Below are 24,578 nucleotides of genomic sequence, written 5' to 3'. Positions count from 1 at the left end.
AGGGATATTGCGCCGCATTCCAGTGCATCGAACGGTCGGTTAAGCCCGTCGAAGATTGTGGATTGTCCCCGTCACAGCCGGGATGAGTCGATCCCATCGACCCGACTCGGTGCGGATGTCTTCTCCTCTTTTGACGAGCAATGGCATACCTATCAATTTGAATGTTTGACTGGCATATCTGCTGAATGTTGGAGTGGTAATCAGGTACGATTAAAGCCAAATGCTTCTCTGGCGCTTTGAAAGTATGAAAATGTATTTTTTGATGAAAAGTATAACCAATTTTCGGGAAGGCTTAAAAATGTTTTTTTTCACGGTGCTTTAAACTCCTACCTTTTGTAACACTAGGGGAGACTGGGGAGAAGTGGGACATTATTTTGACGTCAACTTTGAAAAATCGTAAAAAAAATAGAATATTTAATATTTAAATAAATTGATTGCATTTACTGGTAAACGGTTTATTTCTACTTCATTCTTTACTGTTTTTATGCGTGTTTGCTCACGTGTTACTTCTAAAATTTAAATTTTAGGAAAGGTTGACAATGGGGTGAACTGGGACGCGTCCAGGAGAAGTGGGACAGATGATGGGGAGAACTGGGACTGGTCGAGAAATGTGATTTAAATGGAATACAATTAAAATTTGATGACCCATCAGTATCACGAAGGAGTTTTTAAAATTGACACTTAAAGAAATCACCTCGATCATCTTTTTTGAATTACACTGACAGCACTGAGTATTCCTGGAAAATTTTCCCATGCATTTGCATGCGGGAGAACTGGGACAGGGTTTAGGCACGTTGTCCCAGTTCTCCCCAAGTCGTCATTTTTATTTCAGCTGCTCTCCCACACAAAAAGTATAATAGATACATAAAAAAATGTTTCTGCATAATTAAGATGACCTAACTGATATCCAAAGGTGAACGGCCTGAACATTTCACATCGCTGAATAAGCGGCAAATTGAATTAGAGTAAAATGCCAAAAAATCACATTTTAGACCCTAACTCAATATCTCAGAGACAGGCAATCGGAAAAGGAAACCGCTTGGATGTGACATGCCCCGACTAAATTCACGAGAAAATATGCAAAAACAAAATTGTTTGTCCAATCGGTCACTAAGATATTGAAGGTGTCCCACTTCTCCCGCGTCCCAGTTATCCCCACTCTCCCCTATTACATTTACTTAACATTTGCGTTTGGTTTCAATTTCAACAAAGCGATCTAATCATCACTGCTGTAAATCTTCAAACTGATAAGCTTTAACACAGCTTTGCTTGTCATCAGAACTCGGTCACTAGGCCTAGCAGAGACGCGACACCGGAAGAGATCTTCCGGCTTCGCGTTGTTGTAAATTTGCGACAGGACATAATTTGTAATAAGGGCCTCATTGTGCAGCATTTCGTAGCTCATTTTCCAGACTTGGCAAATAAATTTGGACTATTATGTAAAGTGAGTAGAAGATGTGAATTTATGTTGTACGCTTGTGTCTGCACAATCATTTCTAATATGACAGGGATAGTGAGGTCATAATTCAGGTCGAGCGGTTGTAGCCATTTGCAAATCGAGGCATCTACATCCCATGGCTGGGCGTAACTGTGCTGGAGTTCTCACATTTATCCTACGCTAGCATCAGCCCACTTAACACCTTCGCAAATGGACACTAAATGGTTGAGCTCGGTAAACATGCTTTACCCGGCCGTGGTTGGCTGCAAGTTAGCTTCGGTAGTCTCGGTAACGACATTTTGTGATGTAGATATCAGTTTCTATTGAATACTAATGATCTGGTTATAAAATAACATATAACTACAACTAGAGAAATAGGACTGAATTGCATTCAGCTTTCTACTCTAAGAGGTCGCCGAGAGGCGACCACAACAAAGGCCATGCCTACAGCTGTGTGACAGTTGGCGACCAGACACTCCAGAGTCATCACTCCAGCTGCTGTCACCCTGCTCCATCCTCTGACCGTATCCGCGGCCCGGCCGGCTGTTCCGGAGCGATGGCGCGTGGCGTGCCCGCGGCGACCAGCGGGTCACGGGACGGCACTCATCAGTCGGTAATGGCGCCTGTGAGGCCTCATAAGCGGCGACCAGGGACGAGCCGGGCCATCCTGAGGAGGCCACTAAACAAACCGGCGCGTCCGACCTGCTCGTTAGGGGCGGTCGCCGGTCACGTCCCCCCCCCCCGCCCGTCCGTCTGGGAGGTGTGGGTGTGGCAGAGTCGCGTGGGTGGGCGGAACGGGAGTGATTAGACATGGAAAGGGCGGAGCTGGATGGGACCTTCAACACGCCGAGATAGGGTCGATCTAATGATATCATGTAAAGGAACTGAGGTGATAAAATGCTGAAAACGTCCGTCGGGGAACGATCACTAAGCAATCCAAGGTTTCATGTTTTGATTTAATAGCTATTTAATCAATAAATCTGCGAGATCAAACACGCACACCAATATGAAATGTCTGCTTACTGAGAGTAATTGAGAACAACTGACTCATAAGCCACATAAAGTAGCTAAAAAAAGCAGTTTGAAAGAATGCACATCATTTCGACATATCCACATGTTGTTTGGCGGTGCTACTAGTGCTTGAGATTAAACGTTAGGACTCGCGGACAGCTCCGGTACAAAGCCTTGAGTCTCGACTATTGAGGGCATAAGAACCGGAAGCTATTACAGGAAGACTGCGACACACTGCACTCGAAAACTGTCTTCATTGATCAACCACACCAAAGCCTGTGGAGTTGGGACGGTGTCAAATCAACAGCGACCGAGCTTTATCGTGCGACTCTGTTGACAGTGCATCAGCGCGCCGCTGTGGTCGGCTTTTGAAACCTCCCGGCGGCTGTCCCGGCGGGCCCCTCGAGACCGGGCGCCGACCGCCGCGGACCGAATGGAGGACTGTTTTCTTTGGGCAGCTCACGCCCAGTGACAGGTTTCCGGCGTTGGAGCGTCGTTGTGTCCGAAGTTGGTCCCGGCTGGGACATTAGCGAACTTCTCTGACCGCGCCTCACGCCCACCGTCCCCGTGTTCCGTTCGCAGACGCTGCGGACGCCGACCGGCCGCCGGACCGGCTGCGGTTCCTGGTGTCGGCCGCCGCCGAGTGCGGCCAGGTGACCCTGACCTCTGACCCGGGGTCGCCGGTGACAGCATTCACGCGTGATCAGCTGGTGGCCGGCCAGGTGGCTGTCGGCAGCGTAAACTCCGGTGAGTTGACTGCAGGCTGAGGGTACCAGCAGAAACGAGGCAGACACGAGACTCAAATCCGGTTAGAGAAGCAATCTCCAGTTGGAATTGGACCGTGGGGTGTTTCTAATTGGTGTGCGCAACACTCCACACAACAGCGAAGTTTGACATTTGGAGCGTTTCAGTTAAAAGACGATCCAGTCAAAAGATAATTCTGTTCTTGAGTGGACCTGTTGGAATGGTCTGCTACAAAATCAAGGTCATTATTAACAACAATACTTTCAAGTATTTAGTGTTCAATATAAACTCAAATGGCAACGTCCAAACAAGCACCATTTCTGCACTTGTATCACTGTAAAGTGTAAGATACACACAGGATATGCCGGTGCCACTGAAGCCAGCACAGCCCATCATGCATCACGCATTAAATCCCGGTAATAAAGCGTCTGCCCTCTGTCTGTCGGCATTTAAGCAGAGCAGGCCACTCAGAAGCTGGCCGTAAATTAGCCGGCGGGAGGTCCGGCTTTAGGGGCAGAGACAAACGGCGGGCGATCGTTCACGGCCGCGCGCGGTCTCACCTCAGGCCCGCATATCTGTCACGGAAATGTCAGAGCTCAGGTCGACTCGGACGCGACGGCCGACTCGGCGAAACGACGTAAAACGTCGGGCGGCTGTCGACGAGTCGACTGAAGTCAAGAGAGGAGTTTTTTATTAGTGTTTGGCCTGCACTCCAATTAATCCACAATGACGCTCTAGGGACGCTTTAGTGACGCCTCTCTACCAGCTTTGAATGCCAAATTTGGCTTTAATTAATATGAGATGGTGCAGCTCTAATGAAGATGGGGTCGACAGTCGACACTTCGCAATATTTCCATAAAGACTCCTTTTCATGTCGTACTTCAGTGTTTGCTGCCCGTCTCACTGACAATAGACGTAGCAGTTACACTGTGCTGCAGGTTATACTGTGCCGCTGTGATCGCAAAACGCCTGTTGGCTATACTGTGCCGCAGTGTCGGTCAGACGCCTGCTGGTTATACTATGCCGCAGTACCCGTTGGACGCCTGTTGGCTATACTGTGCCGCAGTGTTCCTAAAACGCCTGCTGATTATACTGTGCCGCAGTGTCCACTAGACGCGTGTGGGTTATACTGTGCCGCAGTGTCCATTGGACGCCTGTGGGTCATACTGTGCCGCAGTGTCCGTCAGACGCCTGCTGGTTATACTGTGCCGCAGTGTCCGTCAGACGCCTGCTGGTTATACTGTGCCGCAGTGTCCGTCAGACGCCTGCTGGTTATACTGTGCCGCAGTGTCCATTAGACGCCTGTGGGTTATACTGTGCCGCAGTGTCCGTCAGACGCCTGCTGGTTATACTGTGCCGCAGTGTCCATTAGACGCATGTGGGTTATACTGTGCCGCAGTGTCCATTAGACGCCTGTGAGCTATACTGTACCGCAGTGTCCGTCAGACGCCTGCTGGTTATACTGTGCCGCAGTGTCCATTAGACGCCTGTGGGTTATGCTGTGCCGCAGCGCATGTAAAACGCCTGTTGGCTAGACTGTGCCGCAGTATCCGTAAGACGCCTGCTGGTTATACTGTGCCGCAGTGTCCGTCAGACGCCTGCTGGTTATACTGTGCCGCAGTGTCCATTAGACGCATGTGGGTTATACTGTGCCGCAGTGTCCGTCAGACACCTGCTGGTTATACTGTGCCGCAGTGTCCATTAGACGCATGTGGGTTATACTGTGCCGCAGTGTCCATTAGACGCCTGTGGGTTATATTGTGCCGCGATGTCCGTCAGACGCCTGCTGGTTATACTGTGCCGTAGTGTCCGTCAGACGCCTGCTGTTATACTGTGCCGCAGTGTCCATTAGACGCCTGTGGGTTATACTGTGCCGCAGTATCCGTCAGACGCCTGCTGGTTATACTGTGCCGCAGTGTCCGTCAGACGCCTGCTGTTATACTGTACCGCAGTGTCCATTAGACGCCTGTGGGTTATACTGTGCCGCAGTGTCCATTAGACGCCTGTGAGTTATACTGTACCGCAGTGTCCGTCAGACGCCTGCTGGTTATACTGTGACGCAGTGTCCATTAGACGCCTGTGGGTTATACTGTGCCGCAGTGTCCATTAGACGCCTGTGAGTTATACTGTGCCGCAGTGTCCGTCAGACGCCTGCTGGTTATACTGTGCCGCAGTGTCCGTCAGACGCCTGCTGGCAGGCACGTAGCTAGGATTTGGCCAAGGGAGGGGCGGAGGAATTCCGGGGGCCTCCTTTCTACAGAGGGCCTCCTCCCTTAACCCTCGCCCGCACATGCCATTTTCCCATCCTAGAACGCACATGGGGGGGTGGTTGCCACCCCCCCCCCGCGCCATTTCGTTCCTGTTGGAGATAGAGCTTAGCGGTAAAGACCAAAAAGATTTTTTTGGGAAGAGACGAATCCAATGATACCCAGTTTTACCTTCTCAGGTCAGTCATTGACCTTCCAGGTCAGGTCAAACTAAAAAATGTTGCTGTTTTGGGTCACCGTTGGATATCAAGTGCGCTGCCTATCAAATACCGATGACGATGCTGTTTTCTGGTGCCAAGCCAGCTAGAACCTCTTAGTCACACTACCCGACCAGAATTTTGCTGCTGAGGTCATTTCAGGTCAAGTTAGGTCAAGGTCAATTATATGTGTTTGTATGTCTGTGTGTGTCTGTGTGTATACTGATGTGTGCACCGATTGTTTTTGGGTCCATATTACATGAAATAATGATCTGAGAAGCTTTTACCAAAAATGCAGTCAAAAAACTTCACAAAAAGTAAATTCAGCTTGCCTAAAACGCAATTATCTTAGATGACCTAGGTTGACCTTGACCCTGACCTTGACCCCTGTACATCGTCGAACAACATGTTCCATGATAGGTGGGAGGTAAGACTGGCAAAAAAGGCCGAAATCAGGGTGTCAAAAGCTCACAAGGCCCATGGCAAACGCAAGATGTTGAGAATTGGCCATTTGGGTCATGACATGACCTGAAAAACAAGGTCATATCTCCGAAACCAAAAATCACAGCAGCTTGAAATTTTCAGTGGACATCAAGAAAGGATAGAGGAGCAGCTATACGAAAAATCAGCCCTATAGCTCTAAAAATGTTGAGTGCAGAGCAGAAAGACTACCTGGGGGGGGGGGTGGCAACCACCCCCCCCCCCATGTGCGGGCGAGGGTTAAGGGGCCTCCTTTCTACAGAGGGTCTCATGCCTACATAATTATATATACAACATAATGCAGACTTTTGTTCAGCTTTCATATGGCACTGGTATGTTTCTTTATTCTTAAGCATACGCATATCACAAGTCTCCGAGTGGCATGGTAACTGGCAAAAAAAAAACTCGGGCGCCGGCGGCGGCGGCGGCGGCGGCCGGACCGCAGCAGGAGGGGGAGGATCTGCGAGGAATGGGTGGATACTGGATGACGGTCAGAGTAACACTTGGTGTATTATCATATATCGTTCAAGCGCTTAACCGTATTCCGGGCGGGCTCTGAAAGACACTCTGACTCTGAAAAAAAGACTCTGGCGGGGGCCTTTTTGGCCCCCCGTCAGAATTCGAAAAGCACGAATCGTAGCGACAAACGGCAACGGCGTTTGATAGTTCGTTGAACGACTTACAACTTTTGTAAACAACTTTTTTGGGTCAGGTCAATATTGAGGTCGCCAGAGGTCATAACAAATAGCATGGTTTATAACGACCTACATGTAGATAGGTCAACTTCAAAATCTGACCTAGGAAGGTCACGCTGGGTAGGGGAAGTTGGGGGAACGCCGAAGACTTTTTTCTGACGCCCGTAGCACGCAAGGTAGACAACATACGCTATTCTTGTTGGCGTCATTCGAGAGGCCAGTCTTTTGCCTTTCAAACATACCAGGCGCATTTGATGAATTCGCATACCGTTAAGCGCACAAACTAAAAATATCAAAGAAGTGACTTTTTCGGCGTTGCCCCGGACTGCGGGGAAAGCCGAAAATGGGAGAAATGATCTACGGGGAATGCCGACATTGATGTTTTGCCATTTTATCTCAAACTTTATCCAGAATTCATCAAAGCTGACACACGTTTCAAGAGCTTGAGGACGCGGTGCACACTGGAAGTTATAATTGTGTGATATAATAAGAAAATGCCAGGTAAATCATTCCTTATAGGTAACAGGCCGTTGTGTCGGTTGAAAGTGTAATTTGTGCGACTAAAAATACGCGTTGCTATTCTACAGCAGTAAAGTCCACGTAGCGTGCTTTTAACACGTGCGTAATCGCACGTTTTCGGCATTACCCCAGCCAGCCATACTTTCATTTGCAGGCCCATAACTTTTCAACGTGCTGTATAAATTTCAAATAGGCAGCACACTTATGCAAAGACATGCTAAAGATTACTTGACCGAATTGGCCAGACAAACGGTAGCATAATGAGTAAAAAATGCAGCTTCAAAGGCGCATGTAGTACAAGGGAAACGTACCTTGAAAACGCTCTTGGCGCCCTCACAGTCGAAGTATTCCGAATGACGACTCGTAACAAACATGCGATAATTGTAGTCACTTAAGCTTCAGAGCATCACTGACAGGTGGCATCCATGTTTTACGGTTTTCGAAATATCTCGAATTTCGGCTTTGCCCCAACTCCGGCATTGCCCCAACTTCCCCTACCAATCGGCGCGTCATGACCAGGCGAACGGTTTGGTACACTAACAACTATTTAGCCCCATCATGTCGTGATTTATTGGCTAAAAACTGTTGATGACCTCACCTCACCTCAGATGATCCTTCCCGGTGCCCCTGTCAGTAAATGCCACCTGGGTGCTTACAGATCAGATAAGCTGACGTAATTCAGAAAGAATTGGGTGGTTTTTGACTCGTTTTCTCGAAGCAGGACACAGTTCATTATATTTTCCAATAGGCTTGTCACGATTCTGACCTGACTGACGTCTGCAAGATTGAAACTATACGGTTATCAATTTTTTTCGGTGTGAATGATGCCACGTTTACTTGCTGTAAGTAGAACATGGTTTCGTTAGTAAATTTTCCTAGGTCCAGGTGGTTTGCTTCATTTACGCCGTAGATGAAACAAACAATCGATGGATAGGTATATATTAATTTCCCGGTCAAATAAATTATTATGAGTTGTGCGAAGCATGGCTATGGGAATATCACCACGGTCTGATAAATGGTTTGGGTAATTGCATCCATCGTAAAAATACCAACACAGCCACAGGTACCTATATATTACAGAAATGGGTTGCTGTGTTCATGCATTAACCCGCGCCCTGCCGGGGGGGGGGGTGTGTTAAACACCCCCTGCATTTTACCGTGAATATCTCAAAAACGGCGGCGCGGCACACTTTATCCTACATCATTTCTACATATGTTGTGAAAATTTCAGACCCTGGTCACTAAAAGTCAGGTCACCAGGTCAGGTCAAATGACCTCACTACATAAAAAGTTTCAATGTCTGCCAAAGCTACACGGAGTGATCAAACGCTTTGAAACTTTCAGAGATGCAAATGCACAAGAGCGACAAAATGCAAAAAAAATGTATGCCTTGGAATTTTGATATCGATGACATAAGGTCAGGTCAATTTTGCGACCTTAAATTGAAAGTCGCCTTTTCAGACGGAAGTCATTATAAACACTTTAACCCTCGCATGTGTAGGGGGGGGGGGTCGGATGGACCCCCCCCATGGTTTTTCGCGAATAACTCGCGTAAAAAGCGGCCGATCGCGACGAAACTTTCAGTACCCTCGCATTGATCAATTTTACACCTACCCTGTAAATTTCATGACCCTGACCCAAATGACCTTTGACCTGTGACCTCTTTTCCGAGACCATGTTTGGCCGGAATCGCGATTTCGCGTATGTCGGCTCGCACTAGCCGCGTGTTTGCAAGCTTTTTGTGGTTTCAAACGTTCAAACATGTGATTTGATGTTACTCCCGTGTGTGTCAAGGTCACCTGAAGGTCAGGTCAGGTCATTGACCTTTGGTGACCTCGGGTGACCTCGGGTCACTTTTTCGAGTTTTACATGTTTCTAGGCTAGGTTTTGGAGCTGAATTCGAATTTAGCAACCATTTGAACATTTACGAAGTAGTTTTGGTGACTTCGTAACATGTTACGAAGCTGTCAGAGGCGGTTGACACGTACTACGATTACCCGTCACGACGCCTACTGGTTGACCTGACCTGACCTGACCCGACCTGGTCTAAATGCTTCAAGACATCATCTGTGATCAAAACTAACACGATATTCGTGATCAGCACCCCGAAAAAACCCTTAGCAGCCACACTTTACGACTTTCTAACAGGTCCCGATTTTCCCGACTTTGGGTCATTGACCTGACCTGGAAGGTCAACCAATGACCTAGGACCTTAAAATTGGGTATCATCGGCTTCCTCTCGTCACGGGCAACACGCTCGTTTTTTCCGCGAAGCTCTAGCTCGATCAGGGGCCAAACGGCAAGGGGGGGTCCAACCGACCCCCCCCCCCCCCTACACATTAGAAGCTGGCAAACGCCGCACACATGCGAGGGTTAAAACACTGAATTATCTTATCTTTGACACACTGAACATGAAAATGGCACCCGTGACCCCTTTTTATAGCCCTGAGGTCATCTCAGGTCACCAATGGTATCTGACTGTTTTTCGCGAATGACTTTTGATAGAGGCATGCTAGAGCGATGAATACACCTTAGTTGTGTTTGGCACGACGATACGGATGGACTGATATGGAACTTAGCCCTTATCGGTCAGGTCATGACCTTGACCTGAGGCCAAATTTTCAAGTTGACCTTTCAAGGTCAATTGATAGTTCATTCCACCCGTCTTGACGAGAGGAACACGATGCTGGTAAAGGGAAGTTCGTGCAAATTTTGAGACGAAAGTTATTGCCGAAAACTGGTTTCCGAAAATATCGGCTATTTTGGCAGTTTTTGCGGCCACTGCAGGTAAAACCGTTGACGGCAAAACCGTTGACTGCACCCGGCATGATTTCTCTGAGCGCATTTATACAAATAATTTGTCTACATAGGATAGGGCCTTCTGTTTACCGAGGACCTCCTCCCCTGTCCCTTCCTACAGTGGGCGGCGACGCAGTTGGGAGTCTATTCTGTACAGTTTCCTGAGTTCTCAGTTCTCACTATAGTGAGAACTGAGAACTCTCTATAGAGAGTAGCAGGGAACAGAACCCAGAAGGTAATTTGCTTACAGTGGGCCTCCACTCCATGTACTTAATATACGACGTTGTCTTTGACTACCGGGGGCCTCCTGCCCACAGAGGGCCTCTTATCTACAGAGGGCTTCCTCTCTGCAGATTGCCTCTTATCTACAGAGGGCCTCCTCTCTGCTGAGGGTGTCTTTCTCTCCAGAGGGCCTCCTTTACAGAGGGCATCCTCTCTACAGAGGGCCTCCTCTCTAGTCTCTACAGGGACCTCCTCTCTACAGAGGGCTTCCTATCTATGTAGGGCCTCCTCTCTTCAGAGTCTCGTCTCTACACAGGACCTCCTCTATACAGAGGACCTCATCTCTGCAAAGGGCCTCCTCTCTTCAGAGGGCCTTCACTCTACTGAGGGCCTCCTACCTACAGAGGACCTCCTTTCTACTGAGGGAATCCTCCTCTACAGAGGGCCTCCTCTCTTCAGACGATCTCCTCTCTACAGAGGGCCTCCTCTCTTCAAAGGGCCTTCTTATTTCAGACGGTTTCCTCTTTACAGAGGGCCTGCTCTCTACAGAGGGCCTCCTTTTTACAGAGTGCCTCTTTTTTACAGAGGGCCTCCTTTTTGCAGAGGGCCTCCCCTCTACAGGGGGTCTCCTCTCTAAGGGGGCCTCCTCTCTACACAGGGCCTCCTACCCACAGAGGGCCTCCTCTCTACTGAGGAGTCAGAGGGGCCCTAGCGGTCAGACACAGACACTAGTGGTTATTCACAGGAGATGAGAAGGGCCCTAGCTGTCACTTGTCAGGATGGTCAGAGGGCCCTGATTGTTCTGACGTCATTGTTCTGACGTCATTTTTTAGATTCCCGCGTGAATTTCGTTCGCCTCCGACGTGATTTTGGGCAACGTGGGCCTTCGGCCCACGTTGGATTCAGGCCGAAAGGATTCAGGCCAACGTGGGCCTTCGGCCCACGTTGGCCTGAATCCTTTCGGGGGGCCTCCTGAAAACCCCAAGGGAGGGGCGGGCGCCCCCTCCGCCCCCCCTTGGCTACGTCCCTGCCTGCTGGTTATACTGTGCCGCAGTGTCCATTAGACGCCTGTGGGTTATACTGTGCCGCAGCGCATGTAAAACGCCTGTTAGCTAGACTGTGCCGCAGTGTCCGTAAGACGCCTGCTGGTTATACTGTGCCGCAGTGTCCGTCAGACGCCTGCTGTTATACTGTGCCGCAGTGTCCATTAGACGCCTGCGGTTATACTATGCCGCAGTGTCCGTAAGACGCCTGCTGGTTATACTGTGCCGCAGTGTCCGTCAGACGCCTGCTGTTATACTGTGCCGCAGTGTCCATTAGACGCCTGTGGGTTATACTGTACCGCAGTGTCCATTAGACGCCTGTGGGTTATACTGTGCCGCAGTGTCCATTAGACGCCTGTGAGTTATACTGTACCGCAGTGTCCGTCAGAAGCCTGCTGGTTAGTGGTTATACTGTGCCGTAATGTCCATCAGACGCCTGTTGGTTATTATTTACCGCCTCAAACGCGCTAAAGCGACAGTTTTCAAGGCGGCGACGCGTAAAGAGCAATTCTGAAGCATTGTTCAGGATTTTGTATGAGTTCCAACTATTGAGGTATGATTAGAATAGGTTGATGAGCTGATGGGATGGATGAACTTTCCAGAGCTCCCACGCAATGTCGTGGCGACTAAAGCTGCGGGATGTATTCCGTTGCAGACAGCGACTCTTGCACTCTCCGAATCAGCGTCAGTGACGGCGTTCACCAGAGTCCACCGGAGCCACTCGTTCTCACTGTCGAGGAGCTCCAGCTACGAATGGCCACCAACAGTCGGCTGCACGTGTTCCCGACAATGCAGCAAACCATCACCCGGGGACACCTTCTGGCGCGCACCAACGACCCCGGCTCGACGCCGCGACACATTACCTACACGGTGCTTCAGAAGCCCAAGCTCGGCAAAATCACCAGGTAACTGCGAATCGCGGCCATGCATAGCACCAGGCTCGAGCGTGAATTGTTATACAAGCGAAATGAGTTTTCGTCATAATCGTTTCGATGCGACAAATAATGATAACAGATAAAATTGCAATTATGTTTACCCTTACTTATGTGTGTTTAATTTGAATTGCATATAAAAATCCAACAATATACACTGGTTTCATTTTATCCTTGAACACGCGTATAACCTGTAACTACCCCCTATAACCCGTCCACTCTGTGTCATAGGGAAGGCCCGGACGGCCGGACCCGCGAGGTGAGCTCCTTCACCCAGGCGGACATCAACGCCAGCCGGGTGCTGTACGAGCAGGAGGCGCCGCTGGACGCGCTCTCCGGTCGCGACGCCGTGCTGCTGAGGGTGGAGACGCCGCACGCCCGCCCACTGACCCCCGTCCGGCTGGCGGTGCGCGTCTCGGTCACCGCCATGACACGAGGAGGCCTGCGGGGGTACTCGGCCGCCGTACCGCTCACTGTGACAGAGGGCGGCCGCGGCACCGTCACACCCCGCCAGCTGGACGTGGAGGGCGTGGCGGCGTTCCTGCGGAGCCACGCGGCCGCCGGGAGGGCTCCCGAGCTGCGGGTCCGGCTCACGACACCTCCGCGACACGGAGCGCTCTCGGTGCCGCTCGACAGTCGACTGACTGCGAGCGACATCGCCGATGGCCGGCTGGTCTACCAGCACGATCACTCGGACAGCAGCGCGGACAGCTTCGGCTACAGCCTGCTGCTGGTGACGCCGGCCGGTACCGTGCTCCTCTACAACGGCTCCGTGGAGGTGACGATCACGGCCGTCAACGACCAGCCGTTCCGCCTGGAGACGCCGGCGCCGGGCGTGCGCGTCGTCCAGAAACAGATGGTCGTCATCGAGCACACGCACCTGCACGTCATCGACGCCGATAACCCGCCAGCCGACATCGTATTCCGCATCATCAACGGACCGAGCCGCGGCGTGCTGGAGCGTGCTGAGGCCCCCGGCGAGCGGGTGATCACCTTCAGTCAGGAGGACGTGAACCTGGGCAGGCTGCAATACCGGCAGGATGGCTCACTGGGCAGTGATCAGTTCCACTTCAGCGTCAGTGACGGACATCACCAACCACTGGTGCTGGGGTTCGTCATCACCATCGAACCGCTGACGTTAGAGGTACGCGTGACCGAGCCGGTGGAGATCGTCCAGGGAGAGAGCGGTACTGTGCTCGGCGCCGATCTGCTCTCCGTCACGACCAACGGCCTCAGAGAGCGCGTCTTCTTCAACGTGACCCGTGAGCCGCGGTACGGTGAGCTCCTGGTGACCTCCGACCCAGCGACGCGCTTTTCTCTGGCCGCCGTAGACTCCAGCAGTGTGACCTACCGTCAGGTAGACATGCAGGCTAGTAACGACTCATTTGAGGTCTGTGTCTACGACGAGCTGAACGTGGTGACGTCGGTGGCGATACCCGTACACGTGCGGCCGCTGGTAACCGTCTCAGTGCTGCGGGCGGTGCCGGCGAGCCAAACGGTCATCGGGCCTGCAGTTCTAGACGCTTCGCAGCTAGCCGCTGCCACAAAGAGTAACCCAGTCTTCCGGATCGTGCGTGGATCCCGACTGGGCTTTGTTTCTCAGCGAATGGGCAGCGGTGGTGGCGGGGACGGTGGTGAGGGTGGTGACAGGGGCAGTAGGGCCGGGTCTCAACCCGTCTGGAACTTGACCTCCTTCACGCACGCCGAGGTGGCCCAGGGTGCCGTGGTGTTTGTGTCTGTGGACGTTCCTCTGGGCGCCAACGACACGCTGGACGGCGGTATCGAGTTGGAGCTGAGCGCACCGCGCGTGCAGCCGGCCAGACTGCGGCTGCCGGTGCTGTTGGTCAGCGCGGCCAGCCTCGCGCAGGCGGGCTCCGCGCCCGGCGTGAACTCGGTGATGGGGCGCGGCCGGGGTCCGCCGACCGGCGTGCCGTTCAGACACGACCTGCTGCTGGTGGGCGGCGCGGTGGCGGCGGCCGCCGTGGGCTCAGTGCTGCTGCTGGTAACTGTGAAATGTGTGACGGACCGGCGGCAGCGGCCGGCGCGAGCAGCCGCGGGACAGGCCGGGGACAGTGGCGGCGACCGGGACCCGGCGGCCGGTCAGAGCGCAGGTCACAGCCACAGGAAGACGGCGTTCGCGGGTGTGGCTCAGAGGGAGTGCGACTCCTGCTCGGCGGCCTCTCTGGAGCGGGCCCGCTCCCGGCGCGCGGCAGACAGTACCAGTGACCCGGAGTACAGCGGGTCGCCGTGCTCGCAGCTACAGGGACAGCAGTGGGTCTAGTGATGGGTATACTCAACTCAGTTTAAAATGCTCGTACTCATAGTAGATGAAATGTGTGATGCTGTTAATGATGTCGGATCTATGTAGTCTATAGTAAGGTTGATGAAACTATTAAAATAATATTCCGCTCATGCGCTCGTGTGCTTTGATTACTATTCAGTATTCAGAACGGCAGCTGTTACGGTGACACTATCATGTTCGGGTATTTACCAAAGTAATTTATCACCAAAATCGATAACTTCAGTAGCTGTTTCATTCCACAACTGCTGAGAATCGCTGTCCTATCTATTGTCATGAACAAGTGAATGTGAAACGCATTACGCATGATCATCATAACTCAATTGCGATCTCATCCAAGCCAAGCCAAATAAAGAGCAATACGTTATCCGGGGAGTTTGAACTGGTATCCGGGTCGCTGCCATTAACGATTGACGATGTACCGGCTCTGTCGGCGCCATCAGCAGCTGTGAGAACTGGGCAGCCGGCGGCGCTCGGCGGAGCGACGGCTCGGTCGGCCGGGCCCGGCGGCGCCGATCGGATCACGGCCAGAAATGGTTCAGTCCGAGCGACCCAGCCTGGCCCGTATAGTACTGTCCAGACCACGGCCAAAATCAGTCCAGTCCGACCGACCAGTCTCAGTACCACCGACTCAGACCCAGTGAATCCAGTAACTCCGTCCTATCGCATTGTTCCCAATTCACCCTATAGTAGCGATCCTTTTCAGTCCTATAGGGTCGATTCAAATCCAGTTACATTTCACCGATCGACCTGTCACAGTGCCGATCTCAGTCTGCCATGTCGCCCGTCCCACACCATCGATTTCAGCGAGATAACTAATCCACCGCGGCGCGACTGAGACCAAAGTGGCTAACTACGGCCGCGAATGAGTCGGAAATGAGCGGCCAATGAGCTTGGAGTCGTCTATCGGTAATCCCCTATCAGCGCCAGTTAGAGCTGGTCGGAGTGGCGGCCTGACGCTCTGGTCGGCCTGTAATGGCCTGGTTTATGGTTGGGAGCTCAGAGTTAGGACATGTGACGGCGTTCCGATCAGGAACAGGCCGCACAGTTGCGATGATATCCCATTCTCTGAATGTTTCTCTATGTCCCCGTGCTTTTGTTGCTGCGCACTGCAGCGTCCATCGGTGCAGAAAGCCTGGTCTCGCCCATGGCAGTCGGTCCAGTGCACGTCGCTGCGCTCTGCACCGCCTCTCTCTCTACTCTCTCTCTCTCTCTCTCTCTCTCTCTCTCTCTCTCTCTCTCTCTCACTCTCTCTCCTCTCTGGTGCTGCATATCCTCTTCCTCTCTCTTCTCTCCAGCTCGTCCTCCTCCTCCCTGTTTCCTCTTTTCCTCCTCCCCGCTCCTCCCCGACCTCTAATCGAGGACCGGTCGGCTCACCACCTCCCCCGCCCTCGAACGACCATAGCCGGTGCCCAACGACATCCCCAGCGGCCCGAGGAATCAGACCGGGCGCCCGGAGAACGGCCGGGATCAGATGCACGGCCCAGGCCGAAAATATATGGACGGACTGATACATGAAACGCCGGACCAGGGACGGCGCCACAGGGGGGGGGGGGGGCAGGGGGGCAGTCGCCCCCCCAACTCTGAACACTGAGACCCTCTTTCAGCCAGCAGGTCAGGTATGGACGGAATACTCTCTGGCTGTGCAGAAAGAAGACTTCTGGGCAGAGCTGTAGAAATGACTTCAGGAGTGGGGAATCAAGCCAAAGGGGGCCTTCTCAAGGTGCCGCCGCCAAGATGAAACTTACGGGCTTTGGCCCATGTTTTTGGAAAGGGTCCAATATAGCAAAAAAGGTGAAAGAAAATCATTTATTTTGTATCTTGGGTGATTGTGGTCCTGTCCTATCTTTCCAGGCTGTAGAAAGGGCCCGCCCGGGTCAAAGAGGGCCCATGCCACGTCTGAGAGGACCCATTCAATATATGAAAGGGCCCAGGCAAGGTCTGGGAGGTACCATATTATGCCTGAGAAGGAGAGGGTCCATATCAGTCATGACAGGGCCCGCAGCGGTGCCTAGATGGCCCGTGGAAGGAGTGCGAGAGCCTGTAAAATGCCTGAGAGGGCCCATACCAGCCGTGACAGGGCCCATATCAGTACTGAGAGGGCCCACAGCAGGGCCCATAACAGTACTGAGGGGACCACCACAAGTTATGTGAGGGCCCATACCCTGACATATTACTGGGGGTTATGTCAATGGCAATCATGGAAGGGCCCCCAGCAGTACTGAGAGGACTATTGCAATGACTAGGAGGGCCCGTACCATACCTGAGAGGGCCCATGAGGGCCTGCAGCAGTACTGAGAGGGCCCTTGCAAGAACTGGGAGGGCCCGTATCATGCCTGAGAGGGTCCATACCAGGCCTTAGAAGCCCCCTAGTAGTATAAAAAAAGGTCCATATCAAGCCTCTGAGGGTCCCTACCAGTCAAGAAAGGGCCTATGCCAGGCTCCAATGGCCATGACAAACTGAGGATCTACCGAACACCAGAAGGCCCATACCAGGCCTCAGGGGCCCAAACCAGGCTTCAGAAGGACCATATCAAGTCTCAACGGGCCAAGCCAGGTCTCTGAGGCCTCTACTAATAGACTTAATGGGGACCTGAAAGGTTTCCGAAGGCCCAGACCAGTCCGCAGAGGGCACCTACAAGGCCTCAGAAGGCCAATTTCAGGCCGCATAGACCGTAACAGACCTCGGAAGTCCCGTATCAAGCCACAAAGTGCCTATACCAGGCTTCAGCATGTCCACAATAGGCCTAATGGGGCGTGACAGGTCTCCGAATGCCCATTCGAGATGCATTAGGGTGGGTGTCAAGGTCACCGGAAGGTCATGGCAGGTCATTGACCTTTGATGACCTCGGTTCACTTTTTTCGAGTTTTACATGTATCTAGGCTAGTTTTTGGAGCTGAATTCGAATTTAGCAGCCATTTGAACATTTACGAAGTAATTGTGGTGCCTTCATAACATGTTACGAACTACGAAGCTGTCAGAGGCGGTTGCCTTCTACTACGAATACCCGGCAAAACCCTTACTGGTTGAACTGACCTGACCTGACCCGACCTGGTCTAAATGCATGAAGACATCATCTATGATCATAACTAACATGAGATTCGTGATCACCACCGCGAAAAACCTCACAGCAGCCACCCTTTACGACGTTCTAGCTAACATGTCCCGATTTTCCGACTTTTGGATCATTGACCTGACCTGGAAGGTTAGCGATGACCAAGGACCTTAAAATTGGGTATCATCGGCTTCCTCTCGTCACGGGCAGCACGCTCGTTTTTTCTGCGAAGGTCTAGCTTGATCAGGGGCGAAACGGCAAGGGGGGCCCAACGGACTCCCGCCCCCTATACGTTCGTGGCTGGAAAAACACCAATACGGGCGAGGGTTAACCTTCGCATGTGTGCAGCGCTTGCCAGCTTCTAATGTGTATGGGGGGGGGGTCGGTTGGACCCCTTTGCCGTTTGGCCCCTGATCGAGCTAGAGCTTCGCGAAAAAAAAAACGAGCGTGTTGCCCGTGACGAGAGGAAGCCGATGATACCTAGTTTTAAGGTCCTAGGTCATTGGTTGACCTTCCAGGTCAGGTCAATGACCCAAAAGTCACGAAAATCGGGACCTGTTAGAAAGTCGTAAAGTGTGGCTGCTAAGGGGTTATTCGCGGTGCTGCTCATGAATATCGTGTTAGTTTTGATCTCAGATATCTTTAAGCATTTAGACCAGGTCGGGTCAGGTCAGGTCAACCAGTAGGGGTCGTGACGGGTATTCGTAGTACGTGTCAACCGCCTCTGACAGCTTCGTAACATGTTACAAAGGCACCAAAACTACTTCGTAAATGTTCAAATCGTTTCTAAATTCGAATTCAGCTCCAAAAACTAGCCTAGAAACATGTAAAACTCGAAAAAATGAACCGAGGACACCAAAGGTCAATGGCCTGACCTGACCTTCAGGTGACCTTGACATCCACCCAAATGCATGGAAGCAACATCAAATCACATGTTTGAACGTTTGAAGCCACGAAAAGCTTGCAAACGCGCGGCTAATGCGAGCCGACATACGCCGAATCGCGATTCCGGCCAAACATGGTCTCGGAAAATAGGTCACAGGTCAAAGGTCACTTGGGTCAGGGTCATGAGATTTTAAGAGTAGGTGTAAAATTGATCAAATCGAGGGTACTGACAGTTTCGTCTTGATCGGCCGCTTTTTGCGCGAGTTATTTGCGAAAACCCGTGGGGGGTCCATCCGACCCCCCCCCCCTACACATGCGAGGGTTAAGAGTGTGTCTTTTAACACAAAAGTTATTGTGTAGAAGGCAACGGTTGTGGGAATGGTAGGTCAAGGGTCAAGGTACAAATAAAGGCTTGCACAGTATTGGTGGTATTGACGATATTTCGGAAAGTTTGGGCCCCCATCTTGTTTGGGCCCTTTTTCTGAAAACCTGCCCCCGCAAGGCGAAATCCGTGGCGCCGTCCCTGCGCCGGACAGATGGCTCAAGAGATATAACGCCTACGTGGTCTACGTGGTTTGTCAGAAAAAGAAAAAAGTCAGTGGATATCTTACATGCTTTGGCTTTTTTGTCCGTCTCCCTGTCCTCCGCAGGCTGCTGGTCTTTATGTTTATAAAAAGAGAAACTGATAAATAGGTTTGAGTTTTTATCTAAATCAAATGGATGTGCTGTTTTTATCACAACCTGGCAAAAAAAAAAAACGTTCGGGAGAGGCATAATATCAGCTAGCTGCCAGCTTTTCATCTAAGAGTTACAAGTAACTATAAGGCAGCATACCTAATCTGTTGCACCATGATCCTACACACCGATTATAATCATTCATAAGTGGTCTCATTTCTTCATTTCACTGCACCTTTCAAATGCCTCTTCATCTTAGCACCCCTAGAATATAGTGTTTGAAAGGATATTGTTGCCGGCCCACAGCAAGGCAATAAATAACTTCCGTGTTCAAAGCGGACTGACAAACACTATAATGTAATGAGTGAAGGCGTTCTTCGTTTTACAAATGGTCTACCTTCAAAAAGAGCTCGGAGCCGGCGTTCCCGGGATCAATGCCAGTGAGTTAGCGCGCTGGTCAGGTTAAGGCCACTTGTAATGAGCGCTTTGTGCGGTGTAAAATGGAGTGCTTTGTGCTCGACGGCTGAGGACACAATGAATCTTCAATACGGGCCGCCCCAGAAATACCCTACTCCAAAATCCGGTGGTTTAGTATGGAATTATTAAATTGTTCAATTATTAAATTATGCTATCATATAAAGTAACATTAGGTTACTACTATTAAATATCAGACAAAAAAGTCACAAATTATTAGCTGAAGCTAATAAAGGCTGTAACTGTTATGACATTTATTTGAAACGGGCCGTTAGGTAATCACATTTGATAAAATTCCATTCATCGGACGTCAGGTACAGCCATCGGTGGGCGGACGTTGGCCGCCTCCTTGGCTCTCCTTTTGCCTTTTTCTGCGACTGCCGGCCCGGTCTTCCCCGGCGTTCCACCAGGCGGGTCCGTGATATTCCGCCACCGCCCGGCGGGCGTGACAAAATAGCCGCGGCCACACGGGCGGCGGCGCGCGCCCGGCGCCGGTATCGACGCGCCCGCTGTCGGCGCGGCGTCGGCACGGCATCTGTCGGAGAGAGGCGCCCATCGACGGCCCGTCACGCGCCGTACGTTGACAGCGCCTCATCAGTCGGTATGGCACACCCGGTAAATTTATCAGCCCGCTACTGGTCACAACGGACCGCCGTCAGCCCCACTCGGTACGGCCACAGTCCAGCCCGTGCCGCCATCAACCATTTAGGGCGACCTCCAGTCAAACTCGTGTCAAGTAATCTGACATTGTGCTTAGGCACATTTATCGTCTCCAGCTGTTTCGCAACGGCTTCAACCCGTTCGGTATCACAGAACCGTTGCCGTGCAGTAACTGCAAAGCAATACGACGCATTATTAGCAAAGACGACGCCTTCAGTCATGTAAGTACTTTTTAACGAGGAGTAGCGTTAGCGTGCATGAAACGGACACTGTTTGTTTGCTCCAAATCACTCCTCACTTCCTGAGATTCGAGACAATAATCTGAAATCCCTTATCTAATGAAGAAGGCAGATACAGTTTGGACAGCACAACACAATGCTAAAAGCAAGGTTTCCTGTGCGTTTATCGCAGCTCCAACTTCTTTAGAAGTAAAAACTAGGTACATACTTGCAACATAACTTACCTACCTTCTTACCATTGCACTTGGGAACTCCTAACGTTACAAACTTGCTGACAATCGCAAGGACCCCAACCAACGCACGTTTCTGACCACAGTAAGCATGCGTTACCAGAACGCAGACGCCGGAAACCAGGCGTGATCTATAGCATCTCTAATGACATGGAGTCAATGATGTTTTCGGAGAAACGCCCGCTGTACGAAAGGTAGCCATACGGCTGCAACATCTGTAGGTACTCTTTAGCTGTCCGAGTATGTAACAATGGTTACTGTCCTGTCCAACAGATAATCATGCCTTGGCGTGTGTTTGATCCGAGATTACCGGGCCGGAGTCCCGCTGCGCACAGACGCTAACCCTCCTCTCGGCCGATAATGACCAGAGGCAAATTCCCAAACAATGGGATCACTAGGAAAACGAGGTAGGAGAGCCGAGGTCCAGGAAAATGATGCGGCTCTCTCCCCGCGGGATTAGGGGATGATGGGAGAAGGGGCGAGAGAGAAGAGGCAGAGATAGAGAGCGAGAGAGAGAGAGAGAGAGAGAGAGAGAGAGAGAGAGAGAGAGAGAGAGAGAGAGAGAGAGAGAGAGAGAGAGAGGGAGGGAAAGGGTAAGGAAGGAAAGAGCTAATAATAATGCATGGAAAAGAACTAATTGCAGAATGATACTTTTTCATAGCACATACCTATACCGTTAATTTGGTTTGATTGGATTTGCTACTGAAAAACTTCTTATTCGAGACCTAAAGGGAGACGACGGAGGCTTTTTGCGCAATGCTATCTAACATTTAGGTACATATATCATTTTTTCTTTTAACCCTCGCCCGTAAACGGCGATCTGCCACCTTCGCCCATGCAGGGGGGGGGGGGGGGTTGGTGCGACCCCCCCTTGGCGTTTGAAAACGGAGCGTCGTAGAGCTTAGCGGAAAAGACCAACGGATTGCTCTCGCCGAGATCTCGCGATTGGTGGTATATTTTTTGGTCCTAGGTCAACATTTGACCTACTTTTGACCGGTCAAAGGTCAAATTTTTCGGAAAAATAGACTTTTTCAACTTTCCGCGGCGATTGCGGCAAAACGGTGAGAGATATCGACTTGAAACCTTCACTATCGTGTTCCTTGATCAATTCTCTATCGTTTGGTATGTATTTCGTTTCCCTAGCTCTAAAAATGACGCGTTGGGAGCGCCGGAAGTCGGCAAGGTCACAGTCGGCGGCAGAAATTCGAAAAATCAAAATTTAAATTTTTGAAATCTGATTGTATTTTTGGATTTGGGAGGTCCATTTGCTCCCTATAGAAGCTAATATTGCTGCATATTCCCATCGAGGTGACAAGAATTAGCAAAATAGTGGTTCGGGCGCTTTTCAAAAATAGTACCGGACGCTGTTCCTCTTGTGACGTCATAACTCCGTGACCTGACCTGACCCGGTCAAGTTTCTTATACCATATGATAGCCAATACTTGCCCCAACATGCATGGGAAGTTTCATCACGATCCATCATTCGATGTCCGTACCACCGGCAGGAAACCTCGGGCGTTGGCACTCAGTTTGTGAAAATCCGGCCGGAGGCTGTTCCCTTTGTGACGTCATAACTCCGTGACCTGACATGACCCGGTCAAATTTTTTTTTTATCAAAAGATGCGCAAGGTTTGCCCCATAAGGTACGCAAAATTTGGCGGCGCTGCGCGCCGCCGTTTTTGCACTATTTCCGAAAAACCTCAGGGGGGGGGGGGTTGCACCAACCCCCCCCCTACATGGGCGAGGGTTAAACGTTTTTTATTAAGTTTCAGGCAGTATCTTTGGTAAGAGTATACCAAAGAAGCCGAGGGAAGAAGGGCTCCATCCAAGATTACTACACGTCTTATCCAATAATTTACTTATAACACTTATAACAAAATATTTTACTTCAACATGGACTCACGAGTCCCACTTATGTACACCGATAATCGCTTGTCATTGTTACATGCGATGCAAAGTTGTCTTTCAGTTTTTTTTTTAACACATGCCTTAGCAGTTGTTCGTAACGCTTTCTCGCGTTGGTCAAAAACTACCTCGTCGTCTAATTTTTTCACCGTGGCCGGTGAATTCGATGTAGGCCTCTGATCACACCCGTAGCACCCGGTTGAGACCTGGTCGACTCTATGTTGTACGATCACACGACATTGGTTCGTTCCCAGTTTTTGCCGTCACAGAGACGGTTTTCGTGTCCAAAGTTTCTGCCTTTAGCGCGGCCATGCAGTTTGGCGGACCGATCTGGAGGCCACGCCGCTGCTAGATCGGCAGCCAGAAGCCCGTGAACTAAACGCATTCACATGCTGATAAGTACCATTAATAACAGTGTGAGGTGGCTAAATTCGCCGTGGTCTTATTGGATAGCAGGAGCAGACGGTGGCGGGGCTAGCTGATGGGAGCGCAGCGCGAGATCTGCATCGACCGCCGCGCCGGTGCAGCTGGTCAGGGTGACGTGTCTTCAGCGTCAGACAGCCCAGAGGGAGGAGCGCTTAGGTCGTGTCAGTCACACTGTGGGAAAAACAAGTAAAAACAGTTGCGCGATTGAGACAGACGTGCCCACCTTTCGATGGCGATAGAGGCGGAGTGATTATTGAAGGGGATGTGATTAGGAATCCGAGAGCTGACGAATAAACCATGCGGCGAAACTGTGATGAAGCGTGAGACAAGTGGTTTAAAAAAGAAACACTTTATGTTCATCAGAGTTAAACCGGCTGACCGATGTTTCACATCTCTTAACCCTCGCATGTGTAGGGGGGGGTCGGATGGACCCCCCCATGGTTTTTCGCGAATAACTCGCGTAAAAAGCGGCCGATCGCGACGAAACTTTCAGTACCCTCGCATTGATCAATTTTACACCTACCCTGAAAATTTCATGACCCTGACCCAAATGACCTTTGACCTGTGACCTCTTTTCCGAGACCATGTTTGGCCGGAATCGCGATTTCGCGTATGTCGGCTCGCACTAGCCGCGTGTTTGCAAGCTTTTCGTGGTTTCAAACGTTCAAACATGTGATTTGATGTTACTCCCGTGTGTGTCAAGGTCACCTGAAGGTCAGGTCAGGTCATTGACCTTTGGTGACCTCGGGTGACCTCGGGTCACTTTTTCGAGTTTTACATGTTTCTAGGCTAGTTTTTGGAGCTGAATTCGAATTTAGCAACCATTTGAACATTTACGAAGTAGTTTTGGTGACTTCGTAACATGTTACGAAGCTGTCAGAGGCGGTTGACACGTACTACGAATACCCGTCACGACGCCTACTGGTTGACCTGACCTGACCTGACCCGACCTGGTCTAAATGCTTCAAGACATCATCTGTGATCAAAACTAACACGATATTCGTGATCAGCACCCCGAAAAACCCCTTAGCAGCCACACTTTACGACTTTCTAACAGGTCCCGATTTTCCCGACTTTGGGTCATTGACCTGACCTGGAAGGTCAACCAATGACCTAGGACCTTAAAATTGGGTATCATCGGCTTCCTCTCGTCACGGGCAACACGCTCGTTTTTTTCCGCGAAGCTCTAGCTCGATCAGGGGCCAAACGGCAAGGGGGGGTCCAACCGACCCCCCCCCCCTACACATTAGAAGCTGGCAAACGCCGCACACATGCGAGGGTTAACGATAGAATAGTGGGGATGTATAAAACGTGTGTCTCGGACTTTCAACATCCGCGTGACCTAGGCTAACGGATGTGTCCATTTTGAGATCTTTCAAAGG

At 51.0% G+C, this 24,578-nt stretch overlaps 1 protein-coding gene across 1 annotated transcript in view; it reads left to right on the top strand.

The window, feature by feature from the left end:
- The window catches only part of LOC122375567 (chondroitin sulfate proteoglycan 4-like), a 29,410-nt gene extending 14,782 nt beyond the window's left edge, over positions 1-14,628 (top strand). Inside the window, exons 5-7 of the mRNA XM_043355050.1 lie at positions 3,032-3,196; positions 12,071-12,320; positions 12,579-14,628. Coding sequence (XP_043210985.1) covers positions 3,032-3,196; positions 12,071-12,320; positions 12,579-14,628 — 2,465 coding nt within the window. The remainder of the gene's footprint in view (positions 1-3,031; positions 3,197-12,070; positions 12,321-12,578) is intronic.
- Positions 14,629-24,578: the final 9,950 nt, after the last annotated feature.

The sequence above is a fragment of the Amphibalanus amphitrite genome, unplaced genomic scaffold (assembly GCF_019059575.1).
Source record: "Amphibalanus amphitrite isolate SeventyFive unplaced genomic scaffold, NRLGWU_Aamphi_draft 001871F_arrow, whole genome shotgun sequence".
Taxonomy (NCBI): Eukaryota; Metazoa; Arthropoda; class Thecostraca; order Balanomorpha; family Balanidae; genus Amphibalanus; species Amphibalanus amphitrite.
Note: the sequence above shows the minus strand (reverse complement) of the source record. Positions and strands in the feature narration are given on the sequence as shown.